The following is a 17,884-nucleotide window of genomic DNA, read 5'->3' on the forward strand; positions in this document are numbered from 1 at the left end:
CTAAGTTAGATGATGGCTCCTGTAGCCTTGTGCGAGAAATGGTCCCCCAGGGGCCAGAGGTATGGGTTCTCACTCCGGCTCCCACAAAATGAACCACACTGAGTATAAGGAGGACCTGAAGATCCAAATGTTTATTATGAAGGCAGTCTGTGCCACTTCTAACACCTTCTTTTCTCTTTGGTAATAGCAATACCACTATGGTCTAGAGGCAATGGGGCACAAAGTCACATTCAGCATTTCAACAGAGTCACCATAACTTAGCAAGTGATGCTGAAAAACTTCACATAGGCCTGAGACCCAAGATCCTGCTGACCCCAAGTCTCTTACAACTAAGCCTTCAGGCAAGTCGCACCCAAAAGGAACCCAACACCTGGGGAACAAATATCAAATGGCAATGGGGGGACATCCACTATAGATTCTTCCCTCTAAGCATAGGTTCAGCTTGCACAGTCCTGTTTTTCCATGTACTTATTCCAGGCAGGACTCACATGTCTACCTCAGACATACCAGGCAAGCATATAGGCTGACTATTGAACAGTCAAGAGACTTGCTCTCATTCATAACCAGTTTCAAAGTTACAGTTTAGCCAGGTGCAGTAGCACATGCCTGTAATCCCAATGACTTGGGAGGCTAAGGCAGGAGGATCACAAGCTCAAAGCCAGCCTCAGCAACTTAGCAAGGCCCTAAACCACTTTGCGAGACCCTGTCTCAAAATAAAAAATAAAAAGAACTGCAGGCATTGTTCAGTAGTTAAACACCCCTGGGTTCAATCCCTGAACCAAAACAACAATAACAACAACAACAACAAAAGTTCAGTTTATACTGTTGTCCCTAGAGGAATTCTCTCAGCAACTAAATTTCCCCTTTAAGACCAATATGCTCAGGCTAGGGTTGTAGCTCAGTGGTAGAGTGCTTCCCTAGCATGTGTGAGGCATTGGGTTTGATCCTCAGTACCACATAAAAAAAACAATAAGTAAAATAAAGGTATGGGGCTGGGGTTGTGGCTCAGTAGAGTGCTTGCCTAGAATGCGTGAGGTCCTAGGTTCAATCTTCAGCACCACATAAAAATAAAATAAAGGTATTGTGTCCACCTACAACTAAAATAAAATAAAATAAAATAAAATAAAAATAAAGGTATGGTGTCCAACTACAACTGAAAGTATTAAAAAAAAAAAAAATGCTTCATTCTTTTCAGAATGTCTAATCCTAGGCTGGACACATCTTATATCCTGGACTAGGGACTTGACTTTGCTCTGGATGGGATCTCTGTATGTGCTCAGGGCCCCATGTGAACACGGTGACCACCTGGCCTATTCTGCCACTCAATCCCTGCCCCCATTCCAGGGAGGGACCTGTGAATTCTGGACCTTTCTAAGCTTCTACCCTGAGGCCCCGGTTACACTCCTTTCTGCATCATTCCCAAACACCACCAGAGAAAGGTGAATACAGCAGGGCTGACAGGATTGTGCAGATGGTGTTTTCAAGCTTTCTTCAGGCAAAGGTTATTTCTCTGACAGCTGATGTGATTGTACAGGAACACAGCCCATATGCATTGTCCTGGTGTAGCACGTGAATAGACACACATGCTAGAAGACCAGGTGTTCAGATTGAACATGTGTCCATAAGACACTTGGACTACCAACAGTCAAGAAGCTTCAAAATAACCTCTCACATGTGGTAGCCGTTGTGGCTAATCATAGAAGCTTGGCACATTCAGAGGGTCACATGAACTCCAGAAATAGTTTCCTATTACAAGAACCACTACCTACATACTAGACCCTCACTCTGTCTGCAATGGCCTGAAATGGTGACAGAATACAACCACATGGCACATAGGGATTCCTCCCTTGGGCTCATAGATGCCAAGCCCTATCCAGCCTTGGTGGTTCCTGTGCTGGCTTCAGCCCTCTCATAGGTTGTCACCCACATGGCTCAGATTAAGTGCAGATTGTCAACCCAAGTTTCCACTCAGAATTCCCTTGCATTCTGAGAAACTCATCTGTTTTCATTAGATGGTTATAAATTTTTGAGCTATTATTCTGATTCTACTGCATCTTTATGCCTTGATTCAACTTCTTGAAGTTTGTTTTTGTTTTTTGTGATACTGGGTATTGAACCCAGGACCTCACACATACTGGACAAGCACTATACCAATGAGCTACGTCCCCAACCCTTTTCAATTTTATTTAGCAAGACGAGGTCTCACTAAATTGCTCCAGTAAACCTTGAGCTTGTGATCCTCTTGCCTCAGTCTCCTGATTTGCTGGGATTACAGGCATGTACCACCACTATGGTTTAGTGGATTTTCTTGTAATACACTTTACACCAGGCATGGTGGGCATACCTGTAATCCCAGCAATTCAGGAAGTGGAAGGAGGAAGATTGCAAATTTGAGGCTAGCCTCGGCAATTTAGCAAGATTCTATCTCAAAATAAGAAAAGAAAAATGGCTGAGGATATAAGTCAGTGGTAGAGTACCCCTAGGTTCAATTCCCAGTACCATTAAAAAAATACACTAACTTATTTCACTTTAACAGAAAAAACAATATTTATAATCATAATCATAATTGTATTATAAAAATGAAGTAAAGCAAAAGCTGGAACCTTCCTTAACCAGGTGACAGAAAGCAAGGTTTGCTGCTGTATTTACAACCATATCAGGTGCTTCCCATGGCTTTTTCCACATATTTTAGCATTCAGACCTCCCAACAGCATGTGCAGTTGGTTTTATTAAGATCTCCAGTAATCCACATTACCTCATAGAAGACATGACAACCTGGCAGGGAAGGGCTTTTTTTCCTCCTTTTCCCTTTTGGTTCACAGGTACTCCCTTCTTGTGGAACTTCTAGGAGTCAGTCCTGAGAGCCCATGGGACAGTCATTGCCTATTTGTCAAGGTTCTTTCCTTTAACCCCTGTCACACCACCAAGCAGAATAGCATCAAGTGCACTAGGCCTGTGAGTACTCACCTGAGCACATCCTCTGGGGATTTCTGTTGTAGTTTCTTCCCCAAACCAAACCCAAAGAAGCATACGGCAAACATAGGGGTGACCCCGATGATAGGGGCAGCCATGCCCCGGTATAGACCTGTGATGCCCTGTAAGGAATCAGAAGCAGAAATTGTTTACAGATACCTCTACCCTTTATACTACTGAAAAAACTGTATCCTCTAACCTGTGGCTTTATTCTCTTCTCCAAAAGAAAAGCTGTGTCCTCTAACCTGTGGCTTCCTTCTCTTCTCCAAATAAGAACTTTTAAAAGGAAGAAAACTTTCACATGTATCAGAAATAATTGTCCTCTAGGGCTGGGGAGATAGCTCAGTTGGTAGAGTGCTCGCCTCGTAAGCACTAAGGCCCTGAGTTCAATCCCCAGCACTGCAAAAAAAAAAAAAAATTGTCCTCTTAACACTGCACAAGCCAGAAACAGTTTTCATTCTAGAAGGCAATATGGCAAATAGTAACTTTTCATACCCTTTTACCCAGTTATCCACCCTCTATAATTTGCTCTAAGGGACTACTACAAGCACATGCCTGTAATCCCAGTAACTGTTAGGAGGCTGAGACAGAATGATTAAAAGTTCAAGGCCAGCCTTGGCAATTTAGCAAGACCCTATCTCAAATTTGAAAATAAAAATGGCTGGGGATGTGTCTCAATGGTAGAGTCCCCCTGAGTTCAATCCCTAGAACTGCAAAACAAAAACAAAAACAAGAAACAAAGGAAATAACTCAGATGTAAAATGAATGACATCGGGCATTCATAAGATACCAAAATTTGGGGGAAAAAAAGCTGCCAGATAGGAGATAATTATGGGAATACTATAAATGAACTATCACACAGCCACAAAATCACATTGTGACATAAAAAGAATTACTAAGTGGGGAGAAAAAGGTGAGCAACATAATAGGATATACAATATGATATGATTTACTTGGGGCTGGTATTACAAGTGATTAAGAAATTTTTGTGCCAGGTGTGGTGGCATACACCTGTAATCTCAGCAACTCAGGAAGCTGAGACCAGCCTCAACAATTTAGTAAGACCATCATCAACTTAACAAAACTGACTCAAAATAAAAAATGAGCCAGGCATGGTGGTGCATGCCTGTAATCCCAGTGGCTCACGAGGCTAAGGCTGGAGGATCTTGAGTTCAAGGCCAGCCTCAGCAGTTTAGAGAGGCCCTGAGCAACTCAGTGAGACCCTGTCTCTAAATAAAAAATAGAAAGGGCTGGGGATGTGGCTTGATGGTTAAGTGCCACTGGGTTCAAGCCCTGATACTAAAATAAATAAATAAATAAATAAATAAATAAATAAATAAATAATGTATGAATGATTAAAAGGACTGAGGACATAACTCAGTGGTAAAGTACTCCTAGGTTCAATCCCCAATGGTAAAAGGAAAAAAAAAAAGAAATTTTTGTATTTTCTTTTATTTTAAATATTTTTGTAAGTTGCTGATGGACCTTTATTTTAGTTATTTATATTTATTTACTTATTTATTTATATGGGGTGTTGTGAATCAAACCCAGTGCCTCACACATGCTAAGTAAGTGCTCTGCCATTGAGTCACAACCCCAGCCAAATATTTTCCAAGGTAGGTTTTTTTTTCTCTTTTTTTGGGTACCAGGGATTGAACTCAGGGGCACTTGATCACTGAGTCACAACCCCAGCCCTATTTTGTATTTTATTTAGAGACAGGGTCTCACTGAGTTTCTTAGCACCTCAATTTTGCTGAGGCTGGCTTTGAACTCAAGATCCTCCTGTATCAGCCCCCTGAGCTACTGGAGGCATGCACCACCACGCGCAGCTTCCAAGGTAGTTTTGATTTTTGATGGTGCTAGAGATTGAACCTACTACCTCATGCATACTAAACTTTACACACTCTAACATTGAGCTACACTCCCAGTCCTCTGTATTTACTTAGTATTAAGATATGATTTTTGTCAAAACTGCACATCAATTTCCATGAGTAGTGTGGTAATGAAAGTAACTATGTAGTAGCCAATAAACACTTAGACAGACAAATAGCTATCACAACCTAAGAAAATAATAAACCAAGGAAGAACATCTGGGACTTGGGAGACTAGGGATCCAGTCCAAGGGAGATGAAATAGATTTATAGAATGTTATGGGCTAAAGTGGGCCTGAGAAGCAGTCAGTTTACACAGGAGTAGGAGGACAGAAGATTCCAGGATGGATGTTTTCAAGAAAAACAGCAAAACAACACATATTGGAACAACAGAAAATAACTGTTTAGGCAGTATGGAAAACTAAACTCTAGAATACAGAGCATTTAGGGTATGGAATGACAAGAGACAAGCAATCCAAAGAAATGATTAATATTTGAGGGGAAAGAGATACTCACCCTGATTTGAATATTGTATACATGTATCAAAACTTCACATGGGGGCTGGGATGTAGCTCAGTGGCAAATTGCTTGCTTTGCTACACAAAGCCCTAGGTTCAATCCCCAGTTCCAAAAAAAAGGAAAGACACACACACAAAAAGAACTTCACCAAAAAAAATTAGGAAAATGACAAACTTCACATGGTACCCCATAAATAGACACAATTTTTCTGTGTAGATTTAAAATATTAAAAAGAACAAGAAGCAAAGGAAATTGACACAATAATTATTCATCCAACTCTAGAAAAAAACGGAAAGTTGTGCAAGAATGAAGAACCACACCATAGAGCATTACTAGATTAAAAGAAAAAAAATATAAAACTATAATCATGAAAATAGTGATTGATGAGTGATAAATCAGTGATAGAAAGCGTGCTTAGTATTCATGAAGGATGGGGTTCAATCCCCAACAAGAAGAACAAAAAAGCAAATTGAAATAAAGGACAAAATGTGATAAAATTACATGGATGGGCAGGGGGGCAGAAAGAAGGAACAGAAAGTGTAAGAATTAAAATAATCTACCACTAATAGGTAGCTAAAATACATTAAAAATGTATAAAAAAGCAGAACATGGTGGCACACACCTGTAAGCCCAGTGACTCAGGAGGCTGAAGCAGGAGACTTGAAAGTTCAAGGCCAGCCAGGCTTGGTGGCACATGCCCATAATCCCAGCAACTGGGGAGATTGAGGTAGAAGGATTGTACATTTGAGGCCACTTCAGCAATTTAGCAAGGCCCTCGACAACTTAGTGAGACCCTGTCTCAAAATAAAAAACAAAAAGGGCTGGGAGGTGTGGCTCAGTGGTTAAGCACATCTGTGTTCAATCTCCAGTACCAAAAACAAACAAAAAACCAACCAGAAAAAAAAAGAAATAAAAAGAAATTTCCAGGCCAGTTTAACAATTTAGAAAGGCCCTAAGCAACTTAGCAAGACCCTGTCTCAAAATAAAAAATAAAAAGGGCTGACAATGTGGTTCTGTGGTTAAGCACCCCTAGGTTCAATCCCCAGTTTAAAAAAGAAAAATTATATATAAACTTGTATATATAGATATATAAAGATAAATACAGTAGTGAACATGTATTATATAGGTAGGTAGAAACAACAAAAATAACTCAAAGAGCTAAAAGCAGCTGCCTCCGGAAAATAAGACCTCTTTGTTTCTTTGTTATAAGCCTTTCAGTAAGGAAATAAAGGTCTTTATCACTTTAATAAAAAATAAGAATTCTAAAAACAAATACAATAAAAGAATTTAAAAGAATTGTTCCTTACAGAAAGTAACAGGAGAAACAAAGCAAGGCTGCACATTGGGAGGGCTCTGTACACCCAGGCTGGAAAAACATCTTACTGTAGACCCTGGGCATCATCATCTTTCCAGAACCAAAGGGGCAGTTGTATATATCACTATTCCTCCTGGATCCTGAAAAGGACTAATACTGCTATAGGCTATAGGTGGATTGACTAAGGACAAAGTGCAGAGGCAGTAAACAGAGAAAAGACGGAAATCTGAGCGGTATCTACAAAAGTAGCATGTGACAAATTCCTGTCAAAGCCTCTTCTACCGCTCTCTGTGTGGACTGAGAAGGATGCCCAGGTCCTGTTGCATTACATGCATGCCTCCTAACAACTCATCTAGTCTAATTTCCACTCAAATGGCCCTCCCAGCTTCGTGCAACAGAACCTGGACCTGCCTGGTAGCTCCAGAAGGCAGAGCACAGTCTGGCACAGGAAGAATCAAGGACATGTACAAATGTGGAGTAAGAAAGCTTAATCCAGCAAGGAGTTGAGTTTGGGGGATTGCTGGTTGTTGTTTTATTTAATTTTTGAAAGGGAATCTCACTGTGCTGCCTTGGCTGATCTTAAACTCCTGGGCTCAAGCGAACCTGCTGCCTCAGACTTCCCAATAGCTGGGAATACAGGCACATGCCACTGCTCCTGGCTTAGGAGTTGGGTTTCTACAAGTCATTCTCCCTAGGTCCCCAGCACATGCCCAGTCCTTAGACAGTTGCTCAATAACATTTGTTGATCAAGAGACATGTAAACCTGCCTCTATTCCTTAAAGGCAGAGGACTCTGTGCAGACATAAAGCCTATAGCCTCCATCAGACACTGATCAGACTCTGCACTGGGCACCATAAATATAAATAGGGCCTTAAAATAGAAAGGGCAGAGCCGGCACAGTGGTGAATGCCTGTGATTCCAGCAACTCAGAAAGCTGAGGCAGGAGGATCACAAGTTTGAGGCTAGCTTCAGCAACTTAGCAGAGGCCCTAAGCAACTGAGTGAGACCCTGTCTCAAAAGTAAAAAAAAAAAAAAAAAAAAAAAAAGGCAAGGGATATGGCTCAGTGGTAAAGTAACTCTGGGTTCAATATCCAATACCAAAAAAAGAAAAAGAAACAAAGAAAGGAAGGAATGAAGAAAGGGCAGGGCAAGCACAGTGGTATATGCCTATAATCCCAGCTACTCAGGAGGCTGAGGCAGGAGGATAGCAATTTTGAGCCCAGCCTGGCCTGGGCAACTTATTGAGACCCTGTCTCAAAAATTAAAAATAAAAGGGAATGGGGATATAATTCAGTAGTTGAGTGCTTGCCTTGCATGCACAAGACTCTGGGTTCAATCTTGGATATTGAAAACAATTATATAATCAAACAATTCCAAACCAATCAAATGTCTCTGTCTAGATGTGTGGAAACTCTGTTGACCTCTGTGTTTCTAAGAAGGGCTGACTTTTCCTCTGTACTTCACGTGCATTTTTCTTTCTTTCTTTCTTTTTTTTTTTTTTTTTGGTTATTGATGGACCTTTATTTTATTCATTTATTTATATGCGGTGTTGAGGATTGAACCCAGTACCTCACATATGCCAGGCAAGTGCTCTACCACTGGGCCACAACCACAGTCCTCTTCACATGCTCCTCTGATATGGAGCCCTGTCAAACTGATTGATTCAGATGTGATTTCCATTCATTTCATATCTCCAATTATTACTAATTCTCTATGGTGCCTTACAAAGCAGAAACATTTTATTGATTTCATTTATCTGTATAGAACAGTAGCTGAAATCATTAATGACTACAGAGCAGATAATAGGATGTCTATGTCCGAGCATAGAATAGACCTCCAGCATAATCAAATTTATCCTATCACCTGGGGAGGGGTTAACAAATCAATCCCTTGAATGTGTTCCTATGAGTAAGAGGAATGGCCAGCACCAGATACCATACCTCTCTAATAAGAGTCTTTCGGAAACAGTCAATGGTCCCAGAGTACATCGGTGGCTGCCCAGGCAAACTTGGTGGCTGTGTCTGCAGTCGGACCTGAAAGCAGAAGTTAAAATAAATTACTCTCCAGAATCATAACTATCTGTAGCAGCAACAGCCCCACTGTCTGTCAAACTGAATAGGGAAGCTTGCACCTCTGTACATGTCTTCAACATTCCCTTAACCTGTAGATTTGGACTTCTTTTTTATTTCATTAATTATTTCTTTTTATTGGCAAATAATATCTTATTGTATATCATATTTTGTATATCCATTCATCAGTTGCTAGACATTTGTGTTTTTACCTCTTTTGTGTGTGAGGATCTCCTATATTGCTCAGACTGGTTGAACTCCTGGGTTCAAGGGATTGCCCTACCTCAGCTTCTAATAGTTGGTGTAAGTGTGTGTCAGTAGTGCTGCTAGAGATATTCATGTATCTACATGAATTTTTTTAATATGGATTTTTTTCAATTATCTTGTGTACTGTATTGGTCAGTGTTTTCTAGAGAAACTGAACAAATAGGAGATATATAGCTCAAAAGACTTATTATGAAGAATTGGATCATCAAGTATGAAGACTGAGAAGTTCCAAGACCTGCCATCAGCAAGCTAGAGACCCAAGAAGATACAATATTTCAGCATGTGTCTGCAGGCAGGAAAATTCTGATGTCTCAGCTCAAGCAAGCAGACAGGAGTAGCTTCCTCTAACAGACTTTTCTATTCAGGACCTGATTGGACCAGATCCACCTACATTAGGGAGTACGGATCTGCTTTATTCATTCTACTAGTAAATATTAATATATCCCAAAACACCCGCACACCCAGAACTATGTCTGATCAAATATCTAGGTACAATAAGATTCAGTAAATTTGACACATAAAATTAACCATCACAGGTATTCATCTTGATTAGAATTTTGGATCATATGTTAATGCTATTTAACTTCTATGTGTTCTGCCACTGAGCTACATATCCAGTTCCTCTTTTTTAACCTTTTGAGGGAACACTAGACTGTTTTCCAAAATGGCCTCATCATTTTACATCCCCAACAGCAGTGTACAAGAATTCCAATTTCTCTACATCAACTATTTTTTAAGTTATAGCTCTAGCCATCATAGTGGGTATGAGGTGGTATCTAATTGTGATTATTGATGTTTTTTTTTTTTGTTGTTCCAGGAATCGAACTCAGGAGCACTCAACCATTGAGCCACATCCCTAGCCCTATTTTGTATATTTTATTTAAAGACAGGGCCTCGCTGTTGCTGAGGCTAGCTTTGAATTCACGATCCTCCTGCCTCAGCCTTGCAAGTCACTGGGATTAAAGGCATGTGCCACAGTGCCCAGCCTTGCTGGATTTTGTTGTTGTTGTTTCAGTACTGAGGATTGAACCCCCAGGTTCCACACATGCTAGGCAAGTTATATCCCCAGCCCTTTTTATTTTTTATTTTAAGACAGGATCTTACTAGGTTTCCCAGGTTGGCCTCAAATTTGCTATCTTCCTTGCCTTCAGCCTCCCAAGTAGATGGGATTATAGGCTTGGACCACCACATCTGGCTTCTCACTGCATATCCACGATGTATGATGATGTTGAACATCCTTTCAGGAGATAATGGGTCATCTGTTTATCATCTTAGGAGAAATGTCTAGATCTTTCATCTATATTTAATTGAATTATTTATCTCTTCCCTGAGTTTTAAGTATTCTTCATATATTCTGGATGCCAGCCAACTTCTTGACTACAGCCTCAAAAAAGACCCTGAGACAGACCATCCACCCAAGGTTTCTCCCCAAAATCTGACTCACAAAGATGGTAAGAGTTAATGAGTAATTATTGTTTTAACCCACTAAGTTTGGGGTTAAATGGCTATGGTTCAATAAATAAATGATGCACTCAGTTATTTCTGTAGTCACTTTCTGCTTAAATCCTTCTTAAGTTTGCCACCATACTAACCTTTCCAAAACATCCTTTTTAACATGTTGGTCTTGAACTTGCAATCCTCCTTTCTTTGCCTCCCAAATCTCTGGGATTATATGTGTTCATATGTGTTCACCATGTTCAGCTGTTCATTTCATTTCTTAAAATATTTTTTTAGTTGTCAATGGACCTTTCTTTTTATTTATTTATATGTGCTGCTGAGAATCTAACCCAGTGCCTCACACATGCTAGCCAAGCGCTCTACCACTAGGTCACAACTCGTCCCTGTTCCTTTATTTCTTTAGAATTTTTCATCGATATATTTGTTAGGGCCTTACAGACCACAGTAAGGAAGTCATTCTCTGGGCAACAGAGGTGACATACAAGTCTGGGCTTACGGGACCGAACAGTAGAAATGTACAGAGGCTACCAATGCTTTTTATCCAGAATCTCTTATATTGGCCTTCACCTTCTACATGGTCAGACATAACTTTCCCTAGTTAGTAAGGGGAACCAAGTAGATCAAAAACTTTTGATTTGGGGCTGGGGTATGGATCAGGTAGAGCACTTGCCTGGCATGTGTGAGGCACTGAATTCGAACCTCAGCACCACATAAATATAAAAATAAAGCAAAGATATTATGTACATTTACAACTTAAAAAAATTGCACAAACAAAAAAAACCTTCTAATTTGGGCCATGGATAAAGATCAGTGGTATAGTATTGCCTAGTATGCAAAAGGCTCTGAGTTCAAAAAAAGGATTTCTGACTGATACCTTTTTGTGACTCAACCACTGAGCCATATCCCCAGCCCTATTTGTATATTTTATTTAGAGACACGGTCTCACTGAGTTGCTCAGCACCTCACTTTTGCTGAGGCTAGCTTTGAACTTGCGATCCTCCTGCCTCAGCCTCCCAAGTCACTGGGATTACAGGTGTGCCCACTGCATCTGGTGTGATTTTTTTTTTCTTTTTTTTTGGTACTGGGGATTGAACCCAGGGGCACTTAACCATTGAGCTACATCCCCAGACTTTTTTTATATTTTAACTCACTGAGTTGCTTAGTGTCTTGCTAAATTGCTAAGCCTGGCTTTGAACTCACAATTCTCCTGCCTCAGCCTTCCCAGCTGCTGGAATTACAAGCATGCACCACCTCACCCAGCTGTGATTTATTATTTTTTTTAATAAACCTTATACCTGTCATCTTGACACCAGTCATCCCAACCAGTGAGAATTTTAAAGTCTTCAGTTGGTGTTATTTCACATTTTGACCCCCTACTTCAAGCCAACACTTGCCTTGATTCTTACCAAAAAACATACCTTAGAAAATCCAAATGCAACAGTGAAGGAAGTGAGGCCCTAAGGAAGGTGTTTAGGTCATGAGGGCTTCACCCTCATAAATGGATTAATGCCAACTACAAAAAGGCTCAAGGCTTGAGTTTGATCACTTGCACTCTTGTCCTTCTACCTTCTACCATGAGATGACACAGTATAAGGACCCTGGCCAGATGTTGGCCCCTGAATCTTGAACTTCCCAGTCTCTGAAACTGTAAGAAATAAATCTCTATTCTTTATATATTACGTAGTCTCAGACATTCTGCTCAGTAGCACAAAATGGACTAAGATACCATGCCAAATTTTCTGGGTCTCCCAACTCTTTCAATCAGAATTCACCCAGCTCTTCAATGTCTGCACCAAGAATTTTCCAAGTCCTACCTCTGAAGTATTGAAGTTCTTGATTTATTAGGGCATATGGGCCACAGCTCAGTTGCCTTGAACCCCTGAAAGTACTTCAAGGTTAGGCTTTAGTTGGGCCAACCTAGCTTCTGAAGCCAAAAGAACAGTCAGCAATCTGTGGATTTAGTTTACCCTAAAAAGAGACTTTCTGAATGTCAAAGTGCCAGGTAGTATTTTCAGTCATTTATAATTTAGTACAGAGGTCACTGGCTCCTTTCCTAGGAGTAATATCAAGGACAAGAGAATAGGGAGATAGAAGCAACATGTACATAAGGCAATAGGGTCTTTTTTTTTTTTTTTTTTTTTTTAACGGTCCTAGATACCACTGTCTTAGAAGCACCAACATACACAGTATTTACCATCTGCTGAATAAACATCTGATTTCTTTTTGCACAATGTCTAACCAACCCAGCTGCTTTAATCCTGGTCACAGAATGACCCCAGTATGAGCTCTACCTCAGGGCAGTTTCACTCTTGAAAGACATCAAACAATCTGTTGCTTAAGCCTGCTGAAAGGAAGAGCCTTGTTTTCCTGTGGAGGAAACTGGATCCACACATAGAGGCTTCTATGTCTGCTACCCACAGGCCCACCCTGGCCATGACCTGTCATTTTCCTTCAAGATTACAGCCAAGAAATAAGATTAGAAAACAAGGATGAAGTTTCGAATGCAAAGTCACAGGATGTGGACTTTGGTCTCCAGCAAGACCTTGCTTAAAGTGTTGCAAGGGGAAGAGTTGAGAAGTGATTTGAAAAAGACTAGGGAAATGATCAGGGTAATAATGAGTTTCCTCTCTCCCAGAGCCTTTGACCATGATTTCCTCACTGGGAGCTTTTTTTTTTTTTTTTTTTTTTTTTTTTAATTCTAGTCATTGAACCCAGGGCCTCACTCATGAGGGGGTTGAGAATCAGGTTATGGATCAGCCTGGCCTTTGGTAAAGTTGGACATGTTTTCCTTGGAAAGGGCTCAGTCACTAAGGATCTCATTATTTCCCACAGGGGAGACTCTACACAGTATTTATGGAAGCTACTGTGGGTCACAGAGTGAAATTGGTGAAGTGCCTCATCGGGCAGGAAAAGGTGCAAAAGAGATGGAGATGAAGCACTCTCTTCCCAGGGTCGTCTGTCAAATGACATTTCCAGAATAACCATACCACTGTCTTTAGTTGTCCTCCTGAGATGGGCTTTACAAGGGACCTGTTTCAACCTTGATGATAAAATGTTACAGTTGGCTGTAATCAGGGATTCAAGGAGACGCTTTCTCTTTTTCATCCATAAAGCAGTGGCCCAGAGTCAGAAGACTGCCGGACAGAGACCTTTAAATAAGACCTCTTGACAAAGCGATTTGAGGCTGCTCACTTTGCGCAGTCAGGCTCTTTGAGGCACTAGGTACTGCTTCCGCCCACTCCTGAAAGTGATTCTCTAGACCTTTCATGGAAGCTCATAGGGTCCCTCTTCTGTCCAGAAGCCGAGCTTCGGCAAGGACTCCGCTTTCTGAGCCTTGTTCAGGCCTCCTCCCCAACCCCGCGCCCCAGCCTCCCCGCACCTTGACGGTGTCCAGAGGGTGCCCCACGAACACCAGGCACACGCCGCCAAAGCCACCGGCCAGAAAGTTCTTGAGCGGGCTGATAGTCTTCGGCTCGTCTGCCATGGTCAATCCGTCAGTCAGTCTGCCTGTCAGTTCCCGGCGGTCTTGCTCCACCGCCCTAGCTGCAGCAGGGTGCCGCCGACCTTTCACCTACTTTAGGTTAGGCGGGGCATGAGCCCAGGGCAGGTCCGGAGGAGGGCCCAGTTGGACTCGCCGTGCTTCCGTCAGGGGGTTGCTTCCGGCTGCGGCCCCGCCTCAATGGGCGTGGCTTGGGTGTGACTGGCCTTCATGCAGTGAGGAAGGTGAGGGGAGTGGCAGCGGTTGTGCTTATTCCCCTTAGAAGTCGTTTTGGGGTAAATGTTTCCTTCGTAGGGCTTTTGGTCTCCAATTCGTTTTCTCCCTACACGAAGGTCTCTTGCACTCTGTTCACCGGGCACTCTTTCAGGTGCTAGAAGCATGCCAAGGCAAGCATATTAAGCAGGTTTTATTTAAAGGTAATAATACAGACTTCTCCCAGTGGGGAGAAGGGGGCCATAGCTTATGTTCTAGAGTCTCCAGAAGTGAGCATGCTCTGCAACTCTTATAGATTAGGGTCTTCTTTGTTCTGCCCCCCCCCACCCCCCCACACACACTTATCTCTCCTTCCTGCCTACATGACTAGGCCCAGGAGTGGCCAGTGACACAGCAAAAAAAGGTGAGCAGCAGATGGGGGTGAGGGGAATGGAGATTTAGGTAGGGGCCCTGGGGACATCAATTAGCAATTCCCTGCCTGCAGCATTTTGGGAGGGATAGTTAGGTAGGTAACCTTGGTGACCATAAGGGCTCTGGAGACACTGACATTCCAGTCTCCCAGGGGAGGTCTTTAACTTCCCAGACTCTGATGGCCTCCATTTCTAGATTTGACCAGATTCCCTATTCTACACTAACTGCCTGTACTCAGTTTTGACTTCAAGGGCATCAGCCTCTTTCTGAAGGAGATGGGTGCCATTGCAAGGTTATGAGCAGGTCTGACTCTGAGTTAAAAGATTCACTCTATAACTATTGGTGAATATAGACTGTAAGGAATAAGGAAGAAATAAAAGAGACTTGAGGCTTAAACCATGACCAGAGATAGTGACTTGGACAGGACTTGGCAGAGGAGATGGTGAGAAGTTGCCAGATTGTGGATATGTTCTAAAGGAAAATCTAAAGGAACTGTTAATGAGTAGAAAATGACATATGAGAGAGAGGGGTTAGGGAGTGATACTCATGTTTTTGACCTTAACAACTACAGAAGAGGCATCACCTTTAATTGAGGTGTGGTGGTGGGGACACAGGAGGAGCTCAGTGGTTAAGTGCCCCTGAATTCATCCTCAGTTAAAAAAAAAAAAAAAATGCAGTGGCGAAGCAGCAATGGTTAATTCAAAGCATAAAGTAGACCACTATTACATTTCCCCACTGTCAATTTCTACATTTCATTTCTATGGAATATGGGCAGTGACATCTTAAAGCTATTGCCTACTGAGAGAGGGCAAAGTTGGGGAAAGTGACCTGAAGTTCTTGTTCTCTATCAGGTGGGACATGGATAGTTAAGGGTATTTAGCATCAGGGCAGTCCAGAGGTTCTTGGTGGCAGTTGGTGGGTGACTGGACAAGGCATACATAGGACAGGGATCATGCAAGGACAACAATAAAAACAGTGAAGTATTAACATTTTTGTAAACAATTAGCATAAAAGTATTTCAGCCAGTCTCTGAAAACCAAGTAGACAGTAACTCATACCAGTGAAAAATATTGCATTTATCTGGGTGGGAGGTTAGGAAAATTTGTAGTCTATGAGATTAGGCTCAGATCAACTCAGGACAAACTTGATTCTAGTGTCCTTGGAGATCATTTTTATTAGGCACTCCCATACAAGAACCCTTCTTTTATAACCTCCAGCTTTACTTGCTCTTAGTAGGGCTGAAACAAGTGTACATCTTAAGTTACATTTTAAAAAATCGTCTTTCCTTTTAAATGTCCATGTATGACTGTGCTTTCTTCATACTTCCTGCCAGGTGTTTAAGACCAACTTGGTCAAAATTAACCTTGTTCTTATCTACTCTTGGTGTCAGCTGAGAATCCTCAGAATCACTTTGGGGGACATATGAGAAGCCTGTTGGCTCCTTTAGCCTTCCTCTACTAGTCTTGCCTCTGTCAGGATGGGGCAGAATCTTGCTGACCACATATGGCTTCCTTCTGAAGCATCAGAGACATTTCCCTCTCCAGTGACCCTCCTCTTTGCAAAATGGGCACTACTTGGCTTCCTCTTTTCTTTTCTTTTTTTTTTTTTTATTCATTTATTTATAGGTGGTGCTGAGAATCAAACCCAGTGCCTTACACTCGTGAGGCAAGTGCTCTACCACTGAGCCACAACCCCAGCCCTGGCTTCCTCTTTTCTAGAGATCAGGAAACTTACTGGAGTTACAGGCCCCTTAGAAGGATCTTGTCATTCTTTGGATTATGGCTGACCTTAGAGGGCAAGGCCAAGATATTGGCTGCTTTTTCCTTGGCTCTTTTACTTCCTTGACTTTGGTCTCCAAGTTTTTTGTTTTAAATATCCAACAGACGTGCTGAGATTGTAGCCCAGTGGTAGAACACTTGCCTGCAACGTATGAGGCACTGGGTTCTATGCTCAGCACCACATAAAAATAAATAAATGTATTATGTCCATCTACAATTTTTAAAATATTAAAAATAAATATCCAACAGGTGGGTTTCACGTTTTTTTTTTTTTTTTTTTTTTTTGGTACTGGGAATCGAACCCAAAGGAACTTACCACTGAGCCACATCCCCAGCCCTTTTTAATATTTTATTTTTTTTTTTTTTTTTTTTTTTTTTTCTGTGGTACTGGGGATTGAACCCAGGGCCTTATGCTTGCAAGGCAAACACTCTACCAACTGAGCTATATCCCCAGCCCTCTATTTATTTTTTAATATTTTTAGTTGTAGATGGACACAATAACATTTATTTTATTCCTTTATTTTTAATGTGTTAAATCCAGGGCCTCCCACGTGCTAGGCAAGTACTCTACCACTGAGCCACAACTCCAGCCCCTTAAAAACACTTTTACCAACTAAATACTTTTTTGCAATTTACCTAAACCTTAAGTTTTATATTATATCACCTGTTACTTGGAGATCGCAGAAATCTTTACAACAAAAAAATATTTATCTTTTGAACACAACCTTAAGTAAGCTTAATCTAGCCTACTTTGGAGCCATCCTAACATGGAGGACAAGAGGCAGAGCCTTAACTAGGGTGAGGCTGGCCTCTTGAAAAATCTTAAAAGTGTTTTATTTCTGAATCTGATCTCTGCCCTTTTCTAAAATGTCATTCTACAAAGTACTCATGTATTATTTCCTGAGTCTTTCTGAATATCAGTTAATACAACAATACAACTGAAACATTATCAAATAGAAAGACTAAAGAAAACTCTTAACTTCCCTTTTGTGGAAAAGGTGGCAGAATGTTTTCATGTTCCACATTGTCAACCTGTAAACAAATCAGGCCTTCCTTATTACCTTCCAAAAATACATTTAAATTCCCATCTCAGTGTAAAGAGTAACACAAAAGTTCATATATAACTTATTGACAACAGGTTACCTTTATCCAGTTACAAAATATTAAATGACATAAATACCAATCAAATTTGTTATTTCTGTATAAATATGAAGGAAATGATTGCTACAGACAATTTAGCTTGAAGAATACCAACTTGTTATAGTGGTATTTATTTATTAAAACATTTGTATACTTGAAGATCATGAATATACCTAATAATACAAATAAGCCAGTAATGGTTAGTGACACAATTACACAAATGGTCTTACAATAACTAAGTTTAACTTTAAAGTTTAGAATCCATAGTGGACAGTAACAATAATCACAAGTTTTACATGGGTGAACAGTAGTAGCAAAAGTTAAAGAGTAGTCTTAAATCTCTTAAACATTTAGGAAACAGAGTTAATGAT

At 41.0% G+C, this 17,884-nt stretch overlaps 1 protein-coding gene across 1 annotated transcript in view; it reads right to left on the bottom strand.

Moving 5' to 3' along the window:
• SLC25A20 (solute carrier family 25 member 20) overlaps positions 1-14,306 on the bottom strand; it is a 28,826-nt gene extending 14,520 nt beyond the window's left edge. Inside the window, exons 1-3 of the mRNA XM_079155655.1 lie at positions 13,852-14,306; positions 8,619-8,711; positions 2,968-3,095 (exon numbers count right to left, since the gene is read on the bottom strand). Coding sequence (XP_079011781.1) covers positions 2,968-3,095; positions 8,619-8,711; positions 13,852-13,956 — 326 coding nt within the window. The 5' untranslated portion in view covers positions 13,957-14,306. The remainder of the gene's footprint in view (positions 1-2,967; positions 3,096-8,618; positions 8,712-13,851) is intronic.
• Positions 14,307-17,884: the final 3,578 nt, after the last annotated feature.

Source organism: Sciurus vulgaris, assembly GCF_902686455.1.
Source record: "Sciurus vulgaris genome assembly, chromosome: 10".
Taxonomy (NCBI): domain Eukaryota; kingdom Metazoa; phylum Chordata; class Mammalia; order Rodentia; family Sciuridae; genus Sciurus; species Sciurus vulgaris.